The sequence below is a fragment of the Doryrhamphus excisus genome, chromosome 17 (assembly GCF_030265055.1).
Source record: "Doryrhamphus excisus isolate RoL2022-K1 chromosome 17, RoL_Dexc_1.0, whole genome shotgun sequence".
NCBI lineage: Eukaryota > Metazoa > Chordata > Actinopteri > Syngnathiformes > Syngnathidae > Doryrhamphus > Doryrhamphus excisus.
In genome coordinates, this window is record NC_080482.1 from 5,468,372 (window position 1) to 5,486,868 (window position 18,497).

At 40.8% G+C, this 18,497-nt stretch overlaps 1 protein-coding gene across 9 annotated transcripts in view; it reads left to right on the forward strand.

Annotated features, from left to right (window-relative positions):
- LOC131105440 (intermembrane lipid transfer protein VPS13B-like) overlaps window positions 1–18,497 on the forward strand; it is a 265,748-nt gene that overhangs the window by 49,000 nt on the left and 198,251 nt on the right. For 7 of the 9 annotated variants that reach the window (XR_009119934.1, XR_009119933.1, XM_058053560.1 and 4 more), the window contains exons 18-19: window positions 3,482–3,616; window positions 7,795–7,974. Coding sequence is in view for 7 of the 9 variants with exons in the window: in XM_058053560.1 (XP_057909543.1) it covers window positions 3,482–3,616; window positions 7,795–7,974 (315 nt within the window). In the remaining 2 variants the exon portion in view is untranslated. Of the gene's footprint in view, window positions 1–3,481; window positions 3,617–7,794; window positions 7,975–8,052; window positions 11,224–18,497 lie in introns of those variants that run through there. The other 2 variants (XM_058053563.1, XM_058053559.1) reach the window with 2 other exon arrangements.

Consider the following 18,497-nt stretch of genomic DNA (forward strand, 5'->3'; position numbering starts at 1 on the left):
CATAAATGTTAACTAAACAAGATTGACTATATAATCCTACTATGTAGCCCTACTTTGCTTTGTGTTACACTGTTTTTTTTTTTTTGTCTTCACACCAGAGTGAAAACTAAGTAGAAAATAAGGGTATGACTGGGCAGCATTTGTGACCAAACTGGTGGCTGCTGGGTTGAATATGTTGGTAGTTTTTAGATTCTGCAATTTTTTTCAACTCGGAATTAAAAACTTACAAAATATGCATTTAACGTAAACCTTGCCATGCACCGCGGAGTTGTGAACAATTACACAGACCACAGAAATGGAGCAGTGTTAGAATTATGCCGTATATACAACAGTGTATTATATATATGTAAGAGAAAGTGTGTCTATCTGATCCACTCTCTGCCTGTGCGTGTTTGGCAGAGTCCTCGCCGTCTTTACTTTGAAAAATGCCCTTTTGGAAAAGGAGGATGTGCGCATGCTCAGATATGTCAAATCCATTGATGGATAGTGGAATACAGGGCTACTGTGTGTGTGTGCACCGTTCAAAATGATGAGCTTCCACTGGGAAGTGTTCATTTAATGTGACCCATAACTCAAATTCCCGACCATAATATATGCAACGCGGAATATTAAAAACACACTTTTGGACAAGACCGTTAGCTCTGGCATGCAAAATTGCAAAAATATTAGGAATTTTTCCAGCTGTGTGTGAACTGGAATATTTTTTGACAGTTGTGACAAAAACACAAGAAACGAAACCTTTCCCCCCCCTCTCGATTCCCCTACAGATCCTTTGTGAATGTAGTTTTATATAACGAGGCAGAAAAATACTTTCCCACACCATTCCCTGAAGAACTGGCGCAGGAAAGCGTAAACTGGGCTTTCAAGTATGCAGGTGTCTCTCACACACCATCAGAGACCCAGACCAGTACTGCGTTCCATATATGCATGTTGAAGCATACGCACGTGTTCCATGCTGAACAAGGCCCGTGAAAGTCTATTATCCTATATTGGCACATCAATGTAAATGTTACTAAACAAATGCATTATTTGTGTTATTCTCCCTAATCTTTTTTGCACTAGTTGCTCAGTTTCAGGATGGTAAATCCAGCTGCCCACACTTGCCCTCATGGTGTTTGATGGAGTGCTATAGCCTCTGGCCCCTAGCTGTGTGTTTATGTATTCCGTGCACCTGTCCTCATTTGACAAATAACAGCACCACACGCATTCATTCTTTTAGTCACACGCAAAAAAAAAAAAAAAACACTCACACGTCTGGTTGTAATGCGCACACTAATGCATTGCACACATACACCAATGGAATACCACAGTTGAAGGCAACAAACTACAAACCGGTGTTTTCCTTTCCTGTGTACCCCACTTTTTATAGTCTTAACAGCTGGACAAGACATTGTCAAGAGAGGTCCCCCGGGGGCAACCACCAGCACCCCAGCAGGTGCACCATGCCCTTTTGGACATCCACGTGGGCAAGGGGTTTCTTACAGTGGGGTAACAGTCCTGAAATAATACCTAGATTGGTAATGGTTTTATTTCATTTGAACATGCATCAGATTACAATTGAGTGCATCCCATAATCAGTTCACAGTTCCACATGTCCAAAAGGAGTAGGAAGAAGCAAAGCTTATTAAATCCTACCCCTCCATCTGGTACTTATACAATCAGTAACTGTTACATTTGTTCACTTCCTGCTTTCCATAATACAGTTTACTTTTACAATCGGTAACTGTTTCATTTGTTCACTTCCTGCTTTCCATAATACAGTTTAAGGTGTTTTTTATTTATTTTTTTATTTTTTAAATAATGTACCTTGTACCGAAGTACGAAGTGATATGACCATCCAATGACATAATGGGTACCATAGTAAGTGTCAATATAGTGATATATATAGCACATCATGACTGGTTCAAGACTCTTCATCCTTGTATTTAGCAAACATCAACTGCTTGTATTGTTTCTTGAATTGGCTCATCGTTGTGCATTGTTTGAGGGTCTTACTCAATCCATCCCATAGTTTGATTCCACATACTGAAATGCTATGGCTTTTTAACGTAGTCCTAGCATATAAGTGTTTCAAATGTAGTTCTTCCCTGAGATCATATTTCTCCTCTAGAAGTATTGGATGACATTTTTAGGTAATTGGTTATTTTTAGCCTTATGCATTATTTTAGCTGTTTGAAAATGAACTATATCAGCAAGTTGAAGTATTTGTGATTTTAGAAATAAGGAGTTAGTATGTTCTCTGTAGGCGGCATTATGAATTATCCTTACTGACCTTTTTTGCAGTACATTTAGCGAGTGAAGATTGCTTTTATGGTTATTACCCCCATATTTCCACACAATAAATAAGATATGGTAGAACCAGAGAGCAATAAAGATTGCCATACAAAAAATAAAAACATGAAACTACTATACATTTCTAGCACATGCATGACACTCAATGGAAGCAGGTACACAGTCGTGGGTAACCCAAACTTTTTTTCCCGACAGCCAACACTGCTCTATTGCCCTAAATGTAAGAAGTGGAGGCAGGGAGACATACAGGGTGTCATTAACCTCCCCATCTTCCATCTGGTCATACAGAGGGCCTCTCATACAGCGGATGAAGAGGTCACTGTGTAATTTGTTAGGGGGTGGGAGAGGAGGGAAGTCAGTGGTTAAGATTTCAGCAAATTGCCTGCAATTCCTTTGCTTAAAATGTCATCAATGAATATGCCTACCTGAGTCATTCTTTTTTTTTCTTCTGTTATTTAAGGTCAATTGCAAATGGTTATAAATTACAATTAAAGAATTGAATGTGATTTTCCAGTCACATTTAAGCCGTTATGAAACCCCTTATAAATAAATATAAATAAACCGCAGATTAATTCTAGTCATCTTGTGCTGAACTGATGTTGGTGCTCCATAATGAATTAGAATTTAGTTTCAATCACCAGCTAAGCAGTTGTACCGTTTGTCTCAATGCGGAGGTAACAGCGGTGTAACATTCCTGGCCTTAAACGGCAGCGTAAAAGATGCTAATGACCGCCTGGAATCTGGAAGCCATCATCAAATACGTTACTTCCCCTGAAATGATCTGCCAGGTTTTTGCTACTTGCTGCTTGTTTGTGAGTTTCAGCACAAGAGATTATTTTCAATGTGGTTCCTGGGGCAAACATCAACTATTTTAACATTTATTTTTATGTCCAAACTAGGTGATCAAAATACTAAATTATTAACACAATGACTTAGGTTACTCTTTTTGGACAATTACTGCAGTTTACCATGGTAAGGCACTAAATGAACCCAGATTTAGATACCAAAACATATTGGGGCCACCAACAGATTGGGTTCAGAGCGTCAGGTTGATCAGAGCTTTGTGAAAGAAAGGGGTCAAGAACAATTAATTTAAGCAGCGTTATTAAAACCTGTCGAACTGCAATTCATATTCACTGTTTTCTGCTTCTTTTTTCCTTGTTCTTCCCCCCCTCCCATTTTTTATTAGGTGTGAAATCTCTAGACCAGTCACTGACTCTTGAGGGCTCGCTCCAAAATCTCGAGCTGAAGTTCTGCAGCCGTGCAACGGTGAAATGCGCCTCAGGAACCGTGGGAGCTATAAAAGTGTGTGCCAGGACCCCAGGTGTGTGCAGCTGTGCCCTGTTAAAACTTTACTGCCTGTGTGAGGGAGCGAGTGAGATCGACCGACCGGACCGCAGTGGACCGTCTCTTACTTTCTTAAATCTACGCTTTAAAGCCCTTCACTCTGTCTCCTCTCTTTCATTCTTTATGTTGATTCCTTCCCAGCTGTGTGATTAAGTTGCTGTTTTCTCCCATGGCGTTGTCATTGGGCTTCAGCCAGGCCTTTGACGGCAACTATGTTACTAGAGCGAGAGTTCACACTGCAAAAACTGCAGATCTGACCAAGTGTAATAATCTTATATTTAGATTAGAAAATCTACTTGAACTTGTTTTAAGTATAAATTGATTATCTAGTGCTTTCTAAGGAAGATCATTTGACTTAATTCAAGTAAATGTCACTTGCCTTGTCTTGATAAGCATTTTTGTCTTTGTTAGAGTTATTTTTGACTAGATACAAGGCACGTCTGTAAACATCCACTAAAGTCTTATTTAAAGTACTAGTAACTCAAGAAAAAAACATCTAATTTCAAGCATCAGCTGTGGTTAACATTTCCCCAGCAGGTACATTCAGGCAAAAACAGACGCTTAAATTTTCATCTCTTTTAATTATTATCACACAGACTTTTATCTGGTCTCTTTAAGGAAGAGATGTCTATATACAATTTTTTTTTGTTTTTAATTTTTAAATATTGGCCAAAAAAACATAAAAAAATAAAATGTTCTTAAATTGTTCACATATGTTGACCTGCTACATCATAACGCCTCACCATGGACCTTTCCCGAGTTTACCACTTGTATTTACAAATTCTCTGGCTTTTAATGTCCAAATCAGCTGTTAAAGTGTGAATTTCCTACTTCACGAGGACATCCAAATGCATCACGAGCCACGCGCCAAAATTAGCAGTTGTGGCTAGCGGACCTTATCGCATCAGTTCACCAGAGAGCCAAGGTGGGGCAGCGACCAAGCAAGGTAAGGTAGAAATTCGATGTAGTTAAACATCAGCTAACCAAGAGAATTGCCAGTCAAATTAGAAAGGCATAGGGGATGTATGGAGGGGCGCTCCAAATATAACAAGTTGACAGAATAACTTAATGAACTGTTAGCTGATTTAACTTTGTTAAGCTAGCTCGCTAACTGCAAAACCCGTTTTGCTAGCTAGCTGCCTCGCTGATGGGGTGTGTACAACGACTGTAGCTAATTAGTCTCATGTAAATAAACTGTCTGTAGCTTATACCAGGTCAACTGACATTAATATCATGCGTTTTCCTTTGGTGTTCAGTAATTGTATCTGTTAAACCTAGCTAACATTAAGGACTGCCTCAAGTCGCATGGCGCGAAGGGGATTTGATATGATAAGGAAGGTTAACATTAGCCAGTTGGTTGTGAGTCTCAGCAATGGACAAAATAATTTCCGTCATATTTATGTTTGTTGTTATTTTAGTTGTTTGTTTGTTTGCTTTTTAATGACATGAACTCTTTTCCCGTTTACTGTAACTTGCAGATTGCTTTTTCATTGTGAGATGGAGACATTAGATGAGGCAACTGTGTCACTCTTACAAGGTAAATGTCATGTAAATTATAAAGACACCTACCCTCAGCACATATTTTTAGACACACCTAGACTGATGTTAATAATATTTTTTTTAATGTAGTATTATTGATTAATATCTTCATCATCCACCAAGACTTTAGAATACCAAAAAGTTTCTAAGATGTGGTGGTCACTAGAGGTTTTAAACACCACTAACACCTTTTCATGTATACATATGACCCTTACAGTCTTGTTTTTCACTTGTGCAACGGACATGTGCTTTTTATATCCCTGCAGCGACAGTGTCGAGAATATTGTAGATTCACCCCGACTGCTGTTGCCACACTATCCAGCCAAACTTTAAGTTTGCTTGTCCAATAACAGCAAAAGCTTTTATTTTACTCTTATTTTACTAAAAATGCATATTGTTTCAGGGATATACACACTAAACACATAAACAAACATACGCTGTCGCTCACTGATACAGTTTTTCCATGATTACACTACCTTTTTTGCCTTTTATGTTGACTTTTCAGTTACACAATTGCACAATACTTAATGTCACAGTCAAATTGCCTAACAGCAAGAAAGACAATGCAGTTGATGTGTCCATATTGTTTTTCAGCAGGACATGCCATTGCTTTGTTCAAGGCACTTCCTTCAATGTTCCCTTCTCCAATGCCCCCACCCAAAAAGCTTGGACCAGCATGTGAGGCACTGTTCCATGTTCTTGAGGTGAGTTTGCATCAGTATCAGTATCAAACTGAAAATGAAGTTGATATGCGTGAAGTTTAATCTTGTTCTACTTTTTGTCTCTACTTTGTTGCTCTCAGCCATCTGAGGACCCCAATATGTTTCTCCAGAGACGGCCCATCACCAGTCCGGTCTTCCTGGTAGGATCTACTAACCTTCTCCTGACCACCTTACCTAAGGAAATGATTCATGAGGCTCCTCTGATCCTCATGGGGTGTTATTACACCTTCCACCTCACCTACCCCAAATGTGGTGCCACTTTGTTAGCCGTCATCCAGAATGAGGTACTGAAGGACAGTATTCACGAGCGTGACCCCTCTGAAGACAATCTTTACCTTGGTCCTTGTCAATAAAAGCATGTTTTTTTTTCCTGAGAGCATTGTCTTGTTTCCTTATTTTAAGCATGTGGTCTTATTTAGCAACCTAAAAACAAGAATTTAATAAATCTTGTTTTAAGTCATTTGATGCTAAAAAATACCCTAGTTTTGAGTGATAATAAGCTTCTTTTGCATTAACCAAGCTTAACTAGATTGCTTGAAATGAGTCTTTGTGATCTTATTTCAAGATTGTATGTGCTATACTGACAGTCGGACAGAGTGACTTGTTTTAAGACATCTTAGCAAGTGAAATTCACTTACTGCACTGGCAGCCAAATTTGCTTGTTTTAAGCACAAGCATGCTTATATCTAGAATATTTAGCCTTAAAATTGACAGGGCATTTTTGCAGTGCAGAAGGTTAACTTGTCAGGTGGTTTATACAGTCATGGGAAAAAAATAGCACACCCCCATGAAATCTTTTTTTAACATAATTAAAACACATGAACATTTGATCCGCGTTGTAATATTTAGAGGTTAAGGTAATCTACCACAGTATTACAGCTGTAGAACTTTCATTCATTCATTCATTCATTTTCTACTGCTTATCCTCACGAGGGTCACGGGGGTGCTGGAGCCTATCCCAGCTGTCTTCGGGCGCAGACTGGTCGCCAGCCAATCACAGGGCACATATAGACAAACAACCATTCACACTCACATTCATACCTATGGACAATTTGGAGTCGCCAATTAACCTAGCATGTTTTTGGAATGTGGGAGGAAACCAAAGTACCCGGAGAAAACCACGGGGAGAACATGCAAACTCCACACAGAGATGCCCGAGGGGGGAATTTAACTCAGGTCTCCTAGCTGTGAGACCTGCGTTCTAACCACTCGGCCCTGTAGAAGTTTCTTATTGTAAAATTTATTTCATTAAAAAAAAAAAATCTCGAGATGTAAACATTACCACAACGTTTCTTGAAATGTAAAATTAGATTGAGACGCAGTTGATAGAACATTAGGTGCTTGAAGAACAAGTGGAACATCTGTTCACAAATTGAAGCCGAAGCGGAGGTTCATCTTGCAACAAGACAATGACCCAAAACATTCCAAGAAATCGACTAAGGAATGGTTAAAAATATAGAAATATGGAATTCCGGAGAGGCCAAGACAAAGTATAGCCAGGTAATGGGTCTTCAGCATTTTTACAATATAATTTCCCTTCAGGAATTACAGTATAATAATAATTCAGTATAACAAAATACTAAAGAATGTAATTAAATATACAGTTTGCAACATGCTGTATATCAATTAAGGTGTGAAAGCTATTTTTTTAGTATAAGATAAGATATGCCTTTATTCGTCCCTCAGTGGGGAAATTTGCATTGCACAGCAGCAAGAGTACAGAATCAGTTAAGCAGTACAAAATACCCAATATAGAAAATAAACAATATAAACAACCCAAGTATTAACAAAATCAACAGTTTTTCTCAGAGTTATATACAAATACAGTATGCAGATAATATGAAATGTTATGTATGTTATTTTTATAATTGTGTTTTTATCTCACGTCCCTCAGGCTCACTAGAGGGGGTAAAGGAGAGGCTGGTTCCTCTGATCCAGGGCCCATCGGACACTAAGGAACTTCATATGAGACGATGGCTCAATGAGATCCGCAAGCCTGAATCCCTTTTGGCTCCCGACTTGCTGACATTTTCGGTCCAGGTGCCACAGCAAGGTGAAAATTGCAGGAACTCTGGTAAGAATGTACATGTTAAGTCAGCATCAACAATCAATTTCATCTGTATTATCCTTCACATCAATTTTGTGTGTTTAGTAGTGAGACATGGAGCTGTCACACCTGGAATTATTGCAACTTTAATTCAAGAATGTTGCTTCAGACTGTACATCATTATTATATTTTCTCCAAAAAGTGGAAATAAAAGGGTTATTAACACATTATGCTTTGAGTGTAGCGGTAATGATAGTCCAGCTAAAGGAGAGGTACCAGACTGCTTCTGATCACTCATCATTTTGTCATTTTTTTACAAATGTTCTCTTTTCACAACATCTTTTTCATCCATATGCATTCATCTCATTAGCTTTTGTTGAGTTCAATACAAATGCAAGTGCCATAAAAGTGATTTACATATTAAGTAAAAAAACACAGCTGCACATACGTATATACACACAGACATACACACTCTCAATATTGTGCACGTGCACATATGTGTATCCATGAGTGCACACAGACGCACAGTATGCATCTGCCAGAAATATCTCTTTTATCTGCAGTATGCCTGTCAGTAATGTCATAGTTAAAAACAGCACTGTTGTTTGACAGCAACAATTTGACCATACTGCTACATTTCTCTCTCTCTCTGCATGCGTGTCATAACAAACACGCATCGGAGTAAAGAGTGAAACAACTAACCGTGTGAGTGCATGCGTGCACGTGTTAGCAAACGCTAGGTGTACTATGTCTATTGGCCGTTTTGTGTGGTGGTCAGGCTTACATCATGAAAACCTTTTATCCGCATACTGAATGTCCTTGCCGTCATTGAGAGGGTGACGGGTGCCTGTTAGAGCCGTGTTAACGGAATGATGAATCCCCTGACAAAGATGAAAGCAAGGAGTAACCCCAGCTGAAATGAGCTTGCACCCTTTGCTTCAAGGGGGCTGACTCAGAGTCTCTGCGTTTTTTTGATCTTGATCTTACACAATTTGGTTTTGCTATCAAGCTCACTGCTGAGCTTATTTTACATGTTCAGTTAGTCCTAATGTGGATCTGTTCATTGTATTCAGCAAATTCCTATTGTGTGACCACTGTGTTTAGAGTGTGGCATATGGGAAAAGGACTAAAACTGTGGGAAGTCACTTCTGGTGGAGAGAATGGTGACATTTTCTCAAAAGCCGCACATTAAGCTGTGGGAAATAATCCAAATGTTTGGCGTTTTTCAAATATATACTGTATTATCCGGACTGTAAATCACACATTTTTTCATAGGTTGGCTGTTCCTGCAACTTATACTCCAGAGCGACTTATAAATGATGTTCTCTATTCTTTTATTATTGTTAGAACTTGCCTTCTAAGAGGACGTAATGTCTGTTTTGGTCAAGTAGTTTGGAAAATAAATGACCCGTAAAAATGCGACTTATACTCCAGTGGACTTATGTATGTTTTTTTCTACCTAATTATGCATTTTTGGCCTTGTGCGACTTATGTATTTTTTTTTCTACCTAATTATGCATTTTTGGCCTTGTGCGGCTTATACTCCAGAGCGACTTATGCGTGTTTTTTTCTACATAATGATGCATTTTTGGCTTTGTGCGACTTATACTCCAGTGCGACTTATGTATGTTTTTTTTCTACCTAATTATGCATTTTTGGCCTTGTGCGACTTATACTCCAGAGCAACTTATGTATGTTTTTTCTACCTAATTATGGCCTTGTGCGACATATACTGCAGGGCGACTTATGTATGTTTTTTTCTACCTAATTATGCATTTTTGGCCCCTGTGCGACTCCAGAGATGATGATTCTTTTATTATTGTTAGAACTTGCCTTCTAAGAGTCTGTTTTGATCAGAGCAACTTAAGTATGTTTTTTCTACCTAATTATGGCCTTGTGCGACGTAATGTCTGTTTTGGTCAAGTAGTTTGTTAAATAAATGACCCGCAAATATGCGACTTATACTCCAGTGCGACTTATGTATTTTTTTTTTCTACCTAATTATGCATTTTTGGCCTTGTGCGACTTATACTCCAGGGCGACTTATGTATGTTTTTTTTCTACCTAATTAGGCATTTTTGGCCTTGTGCGACTTATACTCCAGAGATGATGATTCTTTTTATTATTGTTAGAACTTACCTTCTAAGAGGATATAATGTCTGTTTTGATCAAGTAGTTAAAATAAATTACCCGCAGAAATGCAACTTATGTATGCTTTTTTGTACCTAATTATGCACTTTTGGACTTGTGCGACTTATTCTCCGGAGCGACTTATAGTCCAGAAAATACGGTATTACCCTCTTCAGGTTCAAAATAAACAAACATTTATAATATTATATTATTATTTCATTGTGTGGTGAATATGCAGGTCACAAGTGTTTTAGGGTTTGATTATTAGAGTTGGATTATGTATTTGTTGAGTTTTGGTTAAAATGTGTGTCATCGAGTTTGACTTCCGTTTCTGGGTCATGGGATTGTTGTAGCAACTGTTGCTAGGTCATTCAGCGGAATGTAAATGGCTAAGACCACTTATCCTGGACTCCTGTTTTTGTTTTGAATCACATCTCCATATTTGAGTTATTCTAAGTAGAGCTTCAAAATGCAAACAATAATTAAGGATTAAGGATAAGGATATTAAGGATATTCCCATCAGGGTTTTATGCTGCCGATACTGATCCCGATCTTCCATGGGTGAAATCACCGATAACCGATACCAATGATACCACGTATCAAGTGTATTAGTGTCGTGATCCTGTGCTTGGTCACTGAGTTGATACGCAGTGTTGTTGGCACTTCGGTTAACGTCTTTTAGTATTTGGCTTGCTCTGGTCTACATATGCTTAGCATTTATCCATGCAGTTGTCTTACATTGCTTTGTGATATATTTTCAAAGTACCGTAAAGTTTCAATGGTGTCCAGCCTCAGTGAATATGAAATGTTTTGATGTCAGTCAGTGTTAGTAGATCAGTGGAATACCAGCAATAGCCAGATGTCCGCATCAACTTAATGTATGTATACAGTGGAAGTGGTCTGTGAATCCAAATTGTGCCTTTTGTAAGAAGTCCTGGACCATGTTATTCGCAACCTTTTGCGATCCTTTAGTGATGACGTATCATTTTCGTCCATGGACATTTGCGGTCTGGGCTGACAGTCCTCTCTGACTTGATCTTGGCCCGTCACCACTGATTGATGAGAGAGACTTTGGGGTCTTTGGTCATAGCTAACGTTAAAGACCAGAGGGAGCGCAGGGCCAGAGGGCGTGTGAGGAGCTTGGCTTTAGGCACAACTTCAGGGCGAGTAGCGGCCTGCAGGTGTCCCCCCCCCCCCCCCCCCCCCCCCCAACACACACACACACCCGCCACCGCAGTGACTTGCAACAGAGGAGGAGGGACTGTTGGGTCCGGTATGATCATAATGAAGACAAAACGAGAGAGTGAGTGAGGAATAGCATGTGTTCTCTCAAGCCAGGCCAGCAGCTGCGAGACAATGATTTATGCTTTTCTTAGAACTCTTCCAGCTTTCAAAATGTTACATTTAATCAAGCACATGGAGAGTTGAACAAATGTTAAAATGTTGCCCGTAAAGCAGGTTTGATCTCTTTACCAAACCATGAAACCTATGGAAGCAAGGGAACCATGTGAGCTTTAATGTTAATTAAAATATATTGGATGAAATTTGGCTGCACGTTGCTCGAGTGGTTAGTGCGCAGACCTCGCAGATAGGAGACCAGGGTTCAATTCCACCCTCGGCCATCTCTGTGTGGAGTTTGCATGTTCTCCCCGTGCATGCGTGGGTTTTCTCCGGGTACTCCGGTTTCCTCCCACATTCCAAAAACATGCTAGGTTAATTGGCGACTCCAAATTGTCCATAGGTATGAATGTGAGTGTGAATGGTTGTTTGTCTATATGTGCCCTGTGATTGGCTGGCCACCAGTCCAGGCTGTGCCCTGCCCCTCGCCCCAAGACAGCTGGGATAGGCTCCAGCAACCCCCGCGACCCTCGTGAGGAAAAAGCGGTAGAAAATGAATGAATGGATGGAATTTGGCTGCACGGCGGACGAGTGGTTAATGCGCAGACCTCACAGCTAGGAGAACAGAGTTCAATTCCACCCTTGGCCATCTTTGTGTGGAGTTTGCATGTTCTCCTTGTGCATGCGTGGGTTTTTTCCGGGTACTCCGGTTTGCTCCCACATTCCAAAAACATGCTAGGTTAATTAGCGACTCCAAATTGTCCATAGGTATGAATGTGAGTGTGAATGGTTGTTTGTCTATATGTGCCCTGTGATTGGCTGGCCACCAGTCCAGGGTGTACCCTGCCTCTCGCCCCAAGACAGCTGGCTCCAGCACCCCCCGCGACCCTTGTGAGGATAAGCAGTAGAAAATGAATAAATGAATGAATAAATGGACGGAATTTAATCCTTTGAGAGTGGTATGATGCTGTCATAATAAACATATGTATGTAGTTTTGTTGTGTGATACAAGATTTTATGGTATGTCCTTTTAATGAGAAAATACGTTTCTCGAGCTGTTCAGTGTCCTGAGTGGCCTGTCCACAGCAGTAAAAGAGACAGGGTCTTACGCCACCTAAGCCTGTACGCTGAAGACTAATGAGAGCAGGTGGAAAAAGAAGCGCCACCTGACTTTGATCTCAACATTTCGCACAGACGCACACTATTATGTGTAGTGCCTGCATTGAAAAGCACATGCTTTCTTCTCTGAAACTGGAGCTGTTGAATGGGCTGCACCGTAGATGAGGTGTGAATTTTAGGGTATCCCTTGGTAGGCTCCTCCATTACAATCTTTCAAAGGCTTGCTGTACTTTCATATGTCCATCTATCATACTCCTTCACTCCTGTGCATGTGTTCATGCACTCTGTCGAGTGTTAAATCAACAGGCCGGCTTTGTCTCAGTCAGCAGCCATGATGGTTTTAAGCTGCTGGCTTGAACTTTGGCTGCTTGATAAATCCACAGTAGACAAATGTGAGCTAAAAATACATAATATATCAGTGTAAGAACAAAAATCAGGTGACTCAGTGAAAAACTATGTATGTTTTGTAACTTGTCCAAATACAAATTGAGGTGATTTTCAATACCAGACACCAGAGTGAGTAAATTTGCAGAAATACAATGAAAGTACAGAAAGCTGAGATATACTGCAGCTGCTGCCTTTGGGAGTGATTTCACACTGATTGGTCATTTTTTCTTGACCGAATCAGGAGAGCTGCGTGGTGGATAGCATTTAGGCTACACAGTCGGGAAGACGTAGGTTAACATCACTGCTTTGGGCATCTCTGTGTGGAGTTTGCATGTTCACCATGTGTGCGTGTAGGTTTTTTCTGATTTCGTCCAACATGTTAAGCTAATTGGCGATTCATCTATATGTGCCTGGCGACCTGTCCAGGGTGTATCCCGCCTCTCGCCCAAAGTTAGCTGGGATAGGCTCCAGCACCCCGACCCTCGTGAGGAAAAGCGGTAGAAAATGAATGAATGAATGAATTAATTAATGTTAAGCTAATTGGCGATCCTAAATTGTCCATAAATTGTGAGTGTGAATGGTTGTTTGTCTATATGTGCCTGGCGACCTGTCCAGGGTGTATCCCGCCTCTCGCCCAAAGTTAGCTGGGATAGGCTCCAGCACCCTCGTGAGGAAAAGCGGTAGAAAATGAATGAATGAATGAATGTTAAGCTAATTGGCGATTCTAAATTGTCCATAAATTGTGAGTGTGAATGGTTGTTTGTCTATATGTGCCTTGTGATTGGCTGGCGACCTGTCCAGGGTGTATACCGCCTCTCGCCCGAAGTTAGCTGGGATAGGCTCCAGCATACCTTTGCATTCATATGGATGAATACGAAACTGTCAATATATGCATGTCTGTTAACCGGGAAAAAATGCTGTATATCGAACCATGGCCTCTTACAGCAAGATTGAATTCCAATTTGTTTATAAATTTGTTGTTTTACAAATTTAGACTAAATTACACTGAAATTACGTTTTTATTTTTTGAACCCGCACCACCTATCTGTTTAATCTGCTAGATGTTGATCTCATCATCATCATCAGTAAGCGTGTGAGAAGCAGAGTTGGTAATGCGGAGATTAGCCCTAAGGGAACCCACTCAGGGCTGGCTATTGAGGTCAATCACAGCCCATTACTAGAGCTGCTCATCTGTGAAGTGTACTTAGACCAGTCTCACAGTACTTAAAGTAAGACTGCTGCATGCGGCTGAGAGGCAGTGGGCAGAGATTTGAGACATTGTCTGAAAGTGTAAGAGCTAATAGTGGTGAGAGTGTTGGGGGTGGCTTGGAGTGTGGCTTGGAACTGGATCTTTTCCACAGACTAGTTTCCACTCTATCATGATATCACTGCTACCATGTGTGTATTTGACATTGACCAAGTCACACATACTATCCCGTTTAAGTAGGAGTTAAGGTCAGAGCTACGCTAAGTAGTAAGAATATATTGAAGTACTCAAGAACAAACCATGGACATTCTTATGATGGTCATTGTGAGGATTCAAACAAAAACATCAATGCAACTCAAGCAATGCATTACAAACATTGTGCCCTCAGACCCATTAGACCCAGTACTGATCTAATCGAAACCTAATCCATCTAAGGTGGATGTAAATGTGTAGAATGTGCCACTACCAACTGCTGTCCCAGCATGCATTTGTTTCTGTGAGGTGATATGCTTCAGAGAGGCCAAACGATAGTAGAGAGGCCAAAGATTTGGCCTTGAAGAATGACTAGAGGTCATTGCGGGTCACAGGGCTCACACGTTGGTCCAAGGGAAAGAAAGACGTAATTAGCCTTATTCACCGTGTGAAAGTGAAATCATCAGTTCTGAAGACTTGAGGAACCCCGGAATGTTATGAGCAATGATACCTCAGCTACAAAGATGGAACTGTCCGTGTTTGTGTCCTCGGATTCTGTTTCCTCTATGGAAGGCATGTCAGTGAGAAGGGCTTCAAAGTATTCATTCCGCTGGCTAACTATATCCTCAGTTGAGGCTTCCGTCCTCCGTTCCGTGAGGCGTTGGATGGCCTCTACGTGGGCCGACTGAAGATCTTGCTTCACAGAACTTGCCTCGAACAACGCTGAAGCCACGTGCCGCTTGGCCTGCTGGTACCTGGTCAGCAGCTTTAGCCGTCCGACAAGCCATCCATGCTCAATAGGGACTTCTTCAGCTTGGTTCCTGGTGTCTACAATTAGGTTTGGGGCTGTTAGCTACAAGTGGTACAGACCACCACACCCCCATAGCTCCGGTCCGAGCCATGGAATACGAACCATTCGGACTCGATATCCTCGTTGTTCCTCTCGGGATTCAGATGAAGCTCTACCGTTAGTGAAACTTCAGGATAGTCTGGACCCTTTCCCGAACCTGAAGGCATCGGGAAGTGCCTCTCCCCTGCAGCCACTCCAGAGTAGACCAACACATTATCTTTTTTATTGCTCCAATTACACTGAGGTTTAACATAATAATGTAATTGTGATGGAAATCGCAGAAAAATAAGTCAACCCCATTATTAGTCGTATTTGTCATCGATATGATTAATAACTTCTGCTGCGCATGACAACTGTCAAAGCAAGTTGCTGTTTTTTACGCTGCCTCGTGAAAGAAAATTTCCCCTCCATAATTCTTTCCTAGCTTTCCCCTAACATACAACATTAATTTGTGTTTTATCCCTGTTTGTCTCTCCTTTCACTTTATTGCCATCAGTGACTGTGAGACGTTGTCTGTCTTTCATCTGTATTGCTAAGATCAAGTACCACCTCCTGATGCTATTCGAATTTGGTTACTGATTCACACACATTCATACTTGTACTTAGGTCACATGCAGGCTAACCCAAACTTCAGATGGATACAAAATGTGCCTTTTGAAGCATGCTGACTGCAGTTCTGTGCCAGTAGCCTAACCAATATGGGTTTCGCCGCTCCAGTGATCATCAGAAAACATACTGTCGCCGTGGGAAAGCGAAGGGGATGAGACCCTATTAGCTTCTTCACAGCTCAGCTGTCGGAGCATGCCTCCTCCCTTGTTCCATTCCTTCCATGTGTCTTTGCCCATTCCTCCCACACTCATTCCTCCCTTCACCTCAACTACTTCCCTCTTGTTCTTCCCCTTACCCGCACTTTCCCAGGCTTCGCTGTTGCCCAAATCAGTTGCCCAAACCACAGGGAACTGCAGCAGCCGTGGCTCTTCAACAGATAAAAGTTAGTGGGTGATTATTGTTTCCCATAAAGCAGCAGTGGTGAGGATGAAAAGATGACAAAGTGGCTGTGGGGACAAGAGTGCTTTGGATTAACTCTAGTAATGGCAGCAGTTTATTCCTACAGACTAGACATACACACGCACGCATAGATGGCTCTCAGTTGTGCAAATTGCTAGTTTTTTTGGTTTTGACTGATTATTCAAGGCTATTGTGTGTCATTAATTGATTGACGAAATTAAAAAACAAATCCACATCTGAGTTGTAGAGAGTGGGCCGACAGGTAGCACTAAATCTTACGAAAATAAAAAGCAACGCACAATCTATTTTTGGTGGACCAAATTTATCTGTGGCGGGCTGCTACAAATAAACAAATGTATGGGAAACACTGTTGTCGATGTCACAATAGGAAGCGTATTGGCTTAGAAGCGGGGATGACAGGAGGAAGTACAAGCTCAGTAAAAAATAAAAAGCAACGCACAATCTATTTGTGGTGGACCAAATGTATCTGTGGCGGGCTGCTACAAATAAACGAATGTATGGGAAACACCGTTGTCGATGTCACAATAGGAAGCGTATTGGCTTAGAAGCAGGGATGACAAGAGGAAGTACAAGCTCAGTAAAAAATATAAAAGCAACGCACAATCTATTTGTGGTGGACCAAATGTATCTGTGGCGGGCTGCTACAAATAAACGAATGTATGGGAAACACTGTTGTCGATGTCACAATAGGAAGCGTATTGGCTTAGAAACGGGGATGACAGGAGGAAGTACAAGCTCAGTAAAAAATAAAAAAGCAACGCACAATCTATTTGTGGTGGACCAAATTTACCTGTGACGGGCTGCTACAAATAAACAAATGTATGGGAAACACTGTTGTCGATGTCACAATAGAAAGCGTATTGGCTTAGAAGCGGGGATGACAGGAGGAAGTACAAGCTCAGTAAAAAATAAAAAGCAACGTACAATCTATTTGTGGTGGATCAAATTTATCTGTGGCGGGCTGCTACAAATAAACGAATGTATGGGAAACACTGTTGTCGATGTCACAATAGGAAGCGTATTGGCTTAGAAACGGGGATGACAGGAGGAAGTACAAGCTCAGTAAAAAATAAAAAAGCAACGCACAATCTATTTGTGGTGGACCAAATTTACCTGTGGCGGGCTGCTACAAATAAACAAATGTATGGGAAACACCGTTGTCGATGTCACAATAGGAAGCGTATTGGCTTAGAAGCGGGGATGACAGGAGGAAGTACAAGCTCAGTAAAAAATAAAAAGCAACGCACAATCTATTTGTGGTGGACCAAATGTATCTGTGGCGGGCTGCTACAAATAAACGAATGTATGGGAAACACTGTTGTCGATGTCACAATAGGAAGCGTATTGGCTTAGAAGCGGGGATGACAGGAGGAAGTACAAGCTCAGTATCCTGGTTTATGTCAATCTCTCTGCTGTCCACTGCTGACCTTGGACTGCAGGGGTCAATCCTTTATTATACTCCCACCCTGTCGTTATTCATGTTTTTTTTTTGGACTGATAACGCTCTTTTGAATTATTCAGTCATTTTTAGAATTTTATTTTGAAAATAAATTAGATTTTTTTTAATATAGTGATTACAGAAATTCCGCTTTTGGAACCCAGCTTTTTGAGATGAAGTAGTCATCAATGTGAACTGGCCTTGCCAGTTGTGTTTGTACATAAAACCACTATATACCCCCTAGTCCTTCACCGCACTTAATCTTGATTTGCGCCCCTGCCAGTTTAGGCCGGAATGTTAATGGAAGCTGTCAATGGGAACAGATTTGGAAGGTGATTGAGACCTCTGCACAGGCCAAGCTTTAGCTCAGTAGGTTCTGGCCAAGCAAGAGTTATGGTCTTTTAGGTGAGTAGAGCATCGAGCTCCCTTTGGCCCTTCAGCCTCCTCTGGAAACCTGATCCTTTGTGTTTTTTGAAGGCCAGACAAACCCTCCTGGCTGGTCATCTTCAACTCTGCTAAACTTTTATGACCGGTTGTCATTCTATGACTCTGAACACGGCTCATTTATTTGTCTTCTGCCTGTGTTTCTCATGCTCGCCGTCTCGTACTCACATGGTGAGGAGGCCAAACTTTTTAAGTTTGTTCGGTCATGTTCTCAGTTTTGGTACCATAAAAGTGAGTGAAAGCCAGACGTACAAAAAATAAATGTTGTTTCTGCAGCATCCTCTCTGTAAAGTTATTTTTAATTTAAATGTTAATATTTTACATTGTATTTAGTTTCATTTTGTAGAACAAATTTAGAAATCAGAATTCACAGTCCCATTCTTCCTGACATTAATATCTCCGGGGGAGCAAATGGC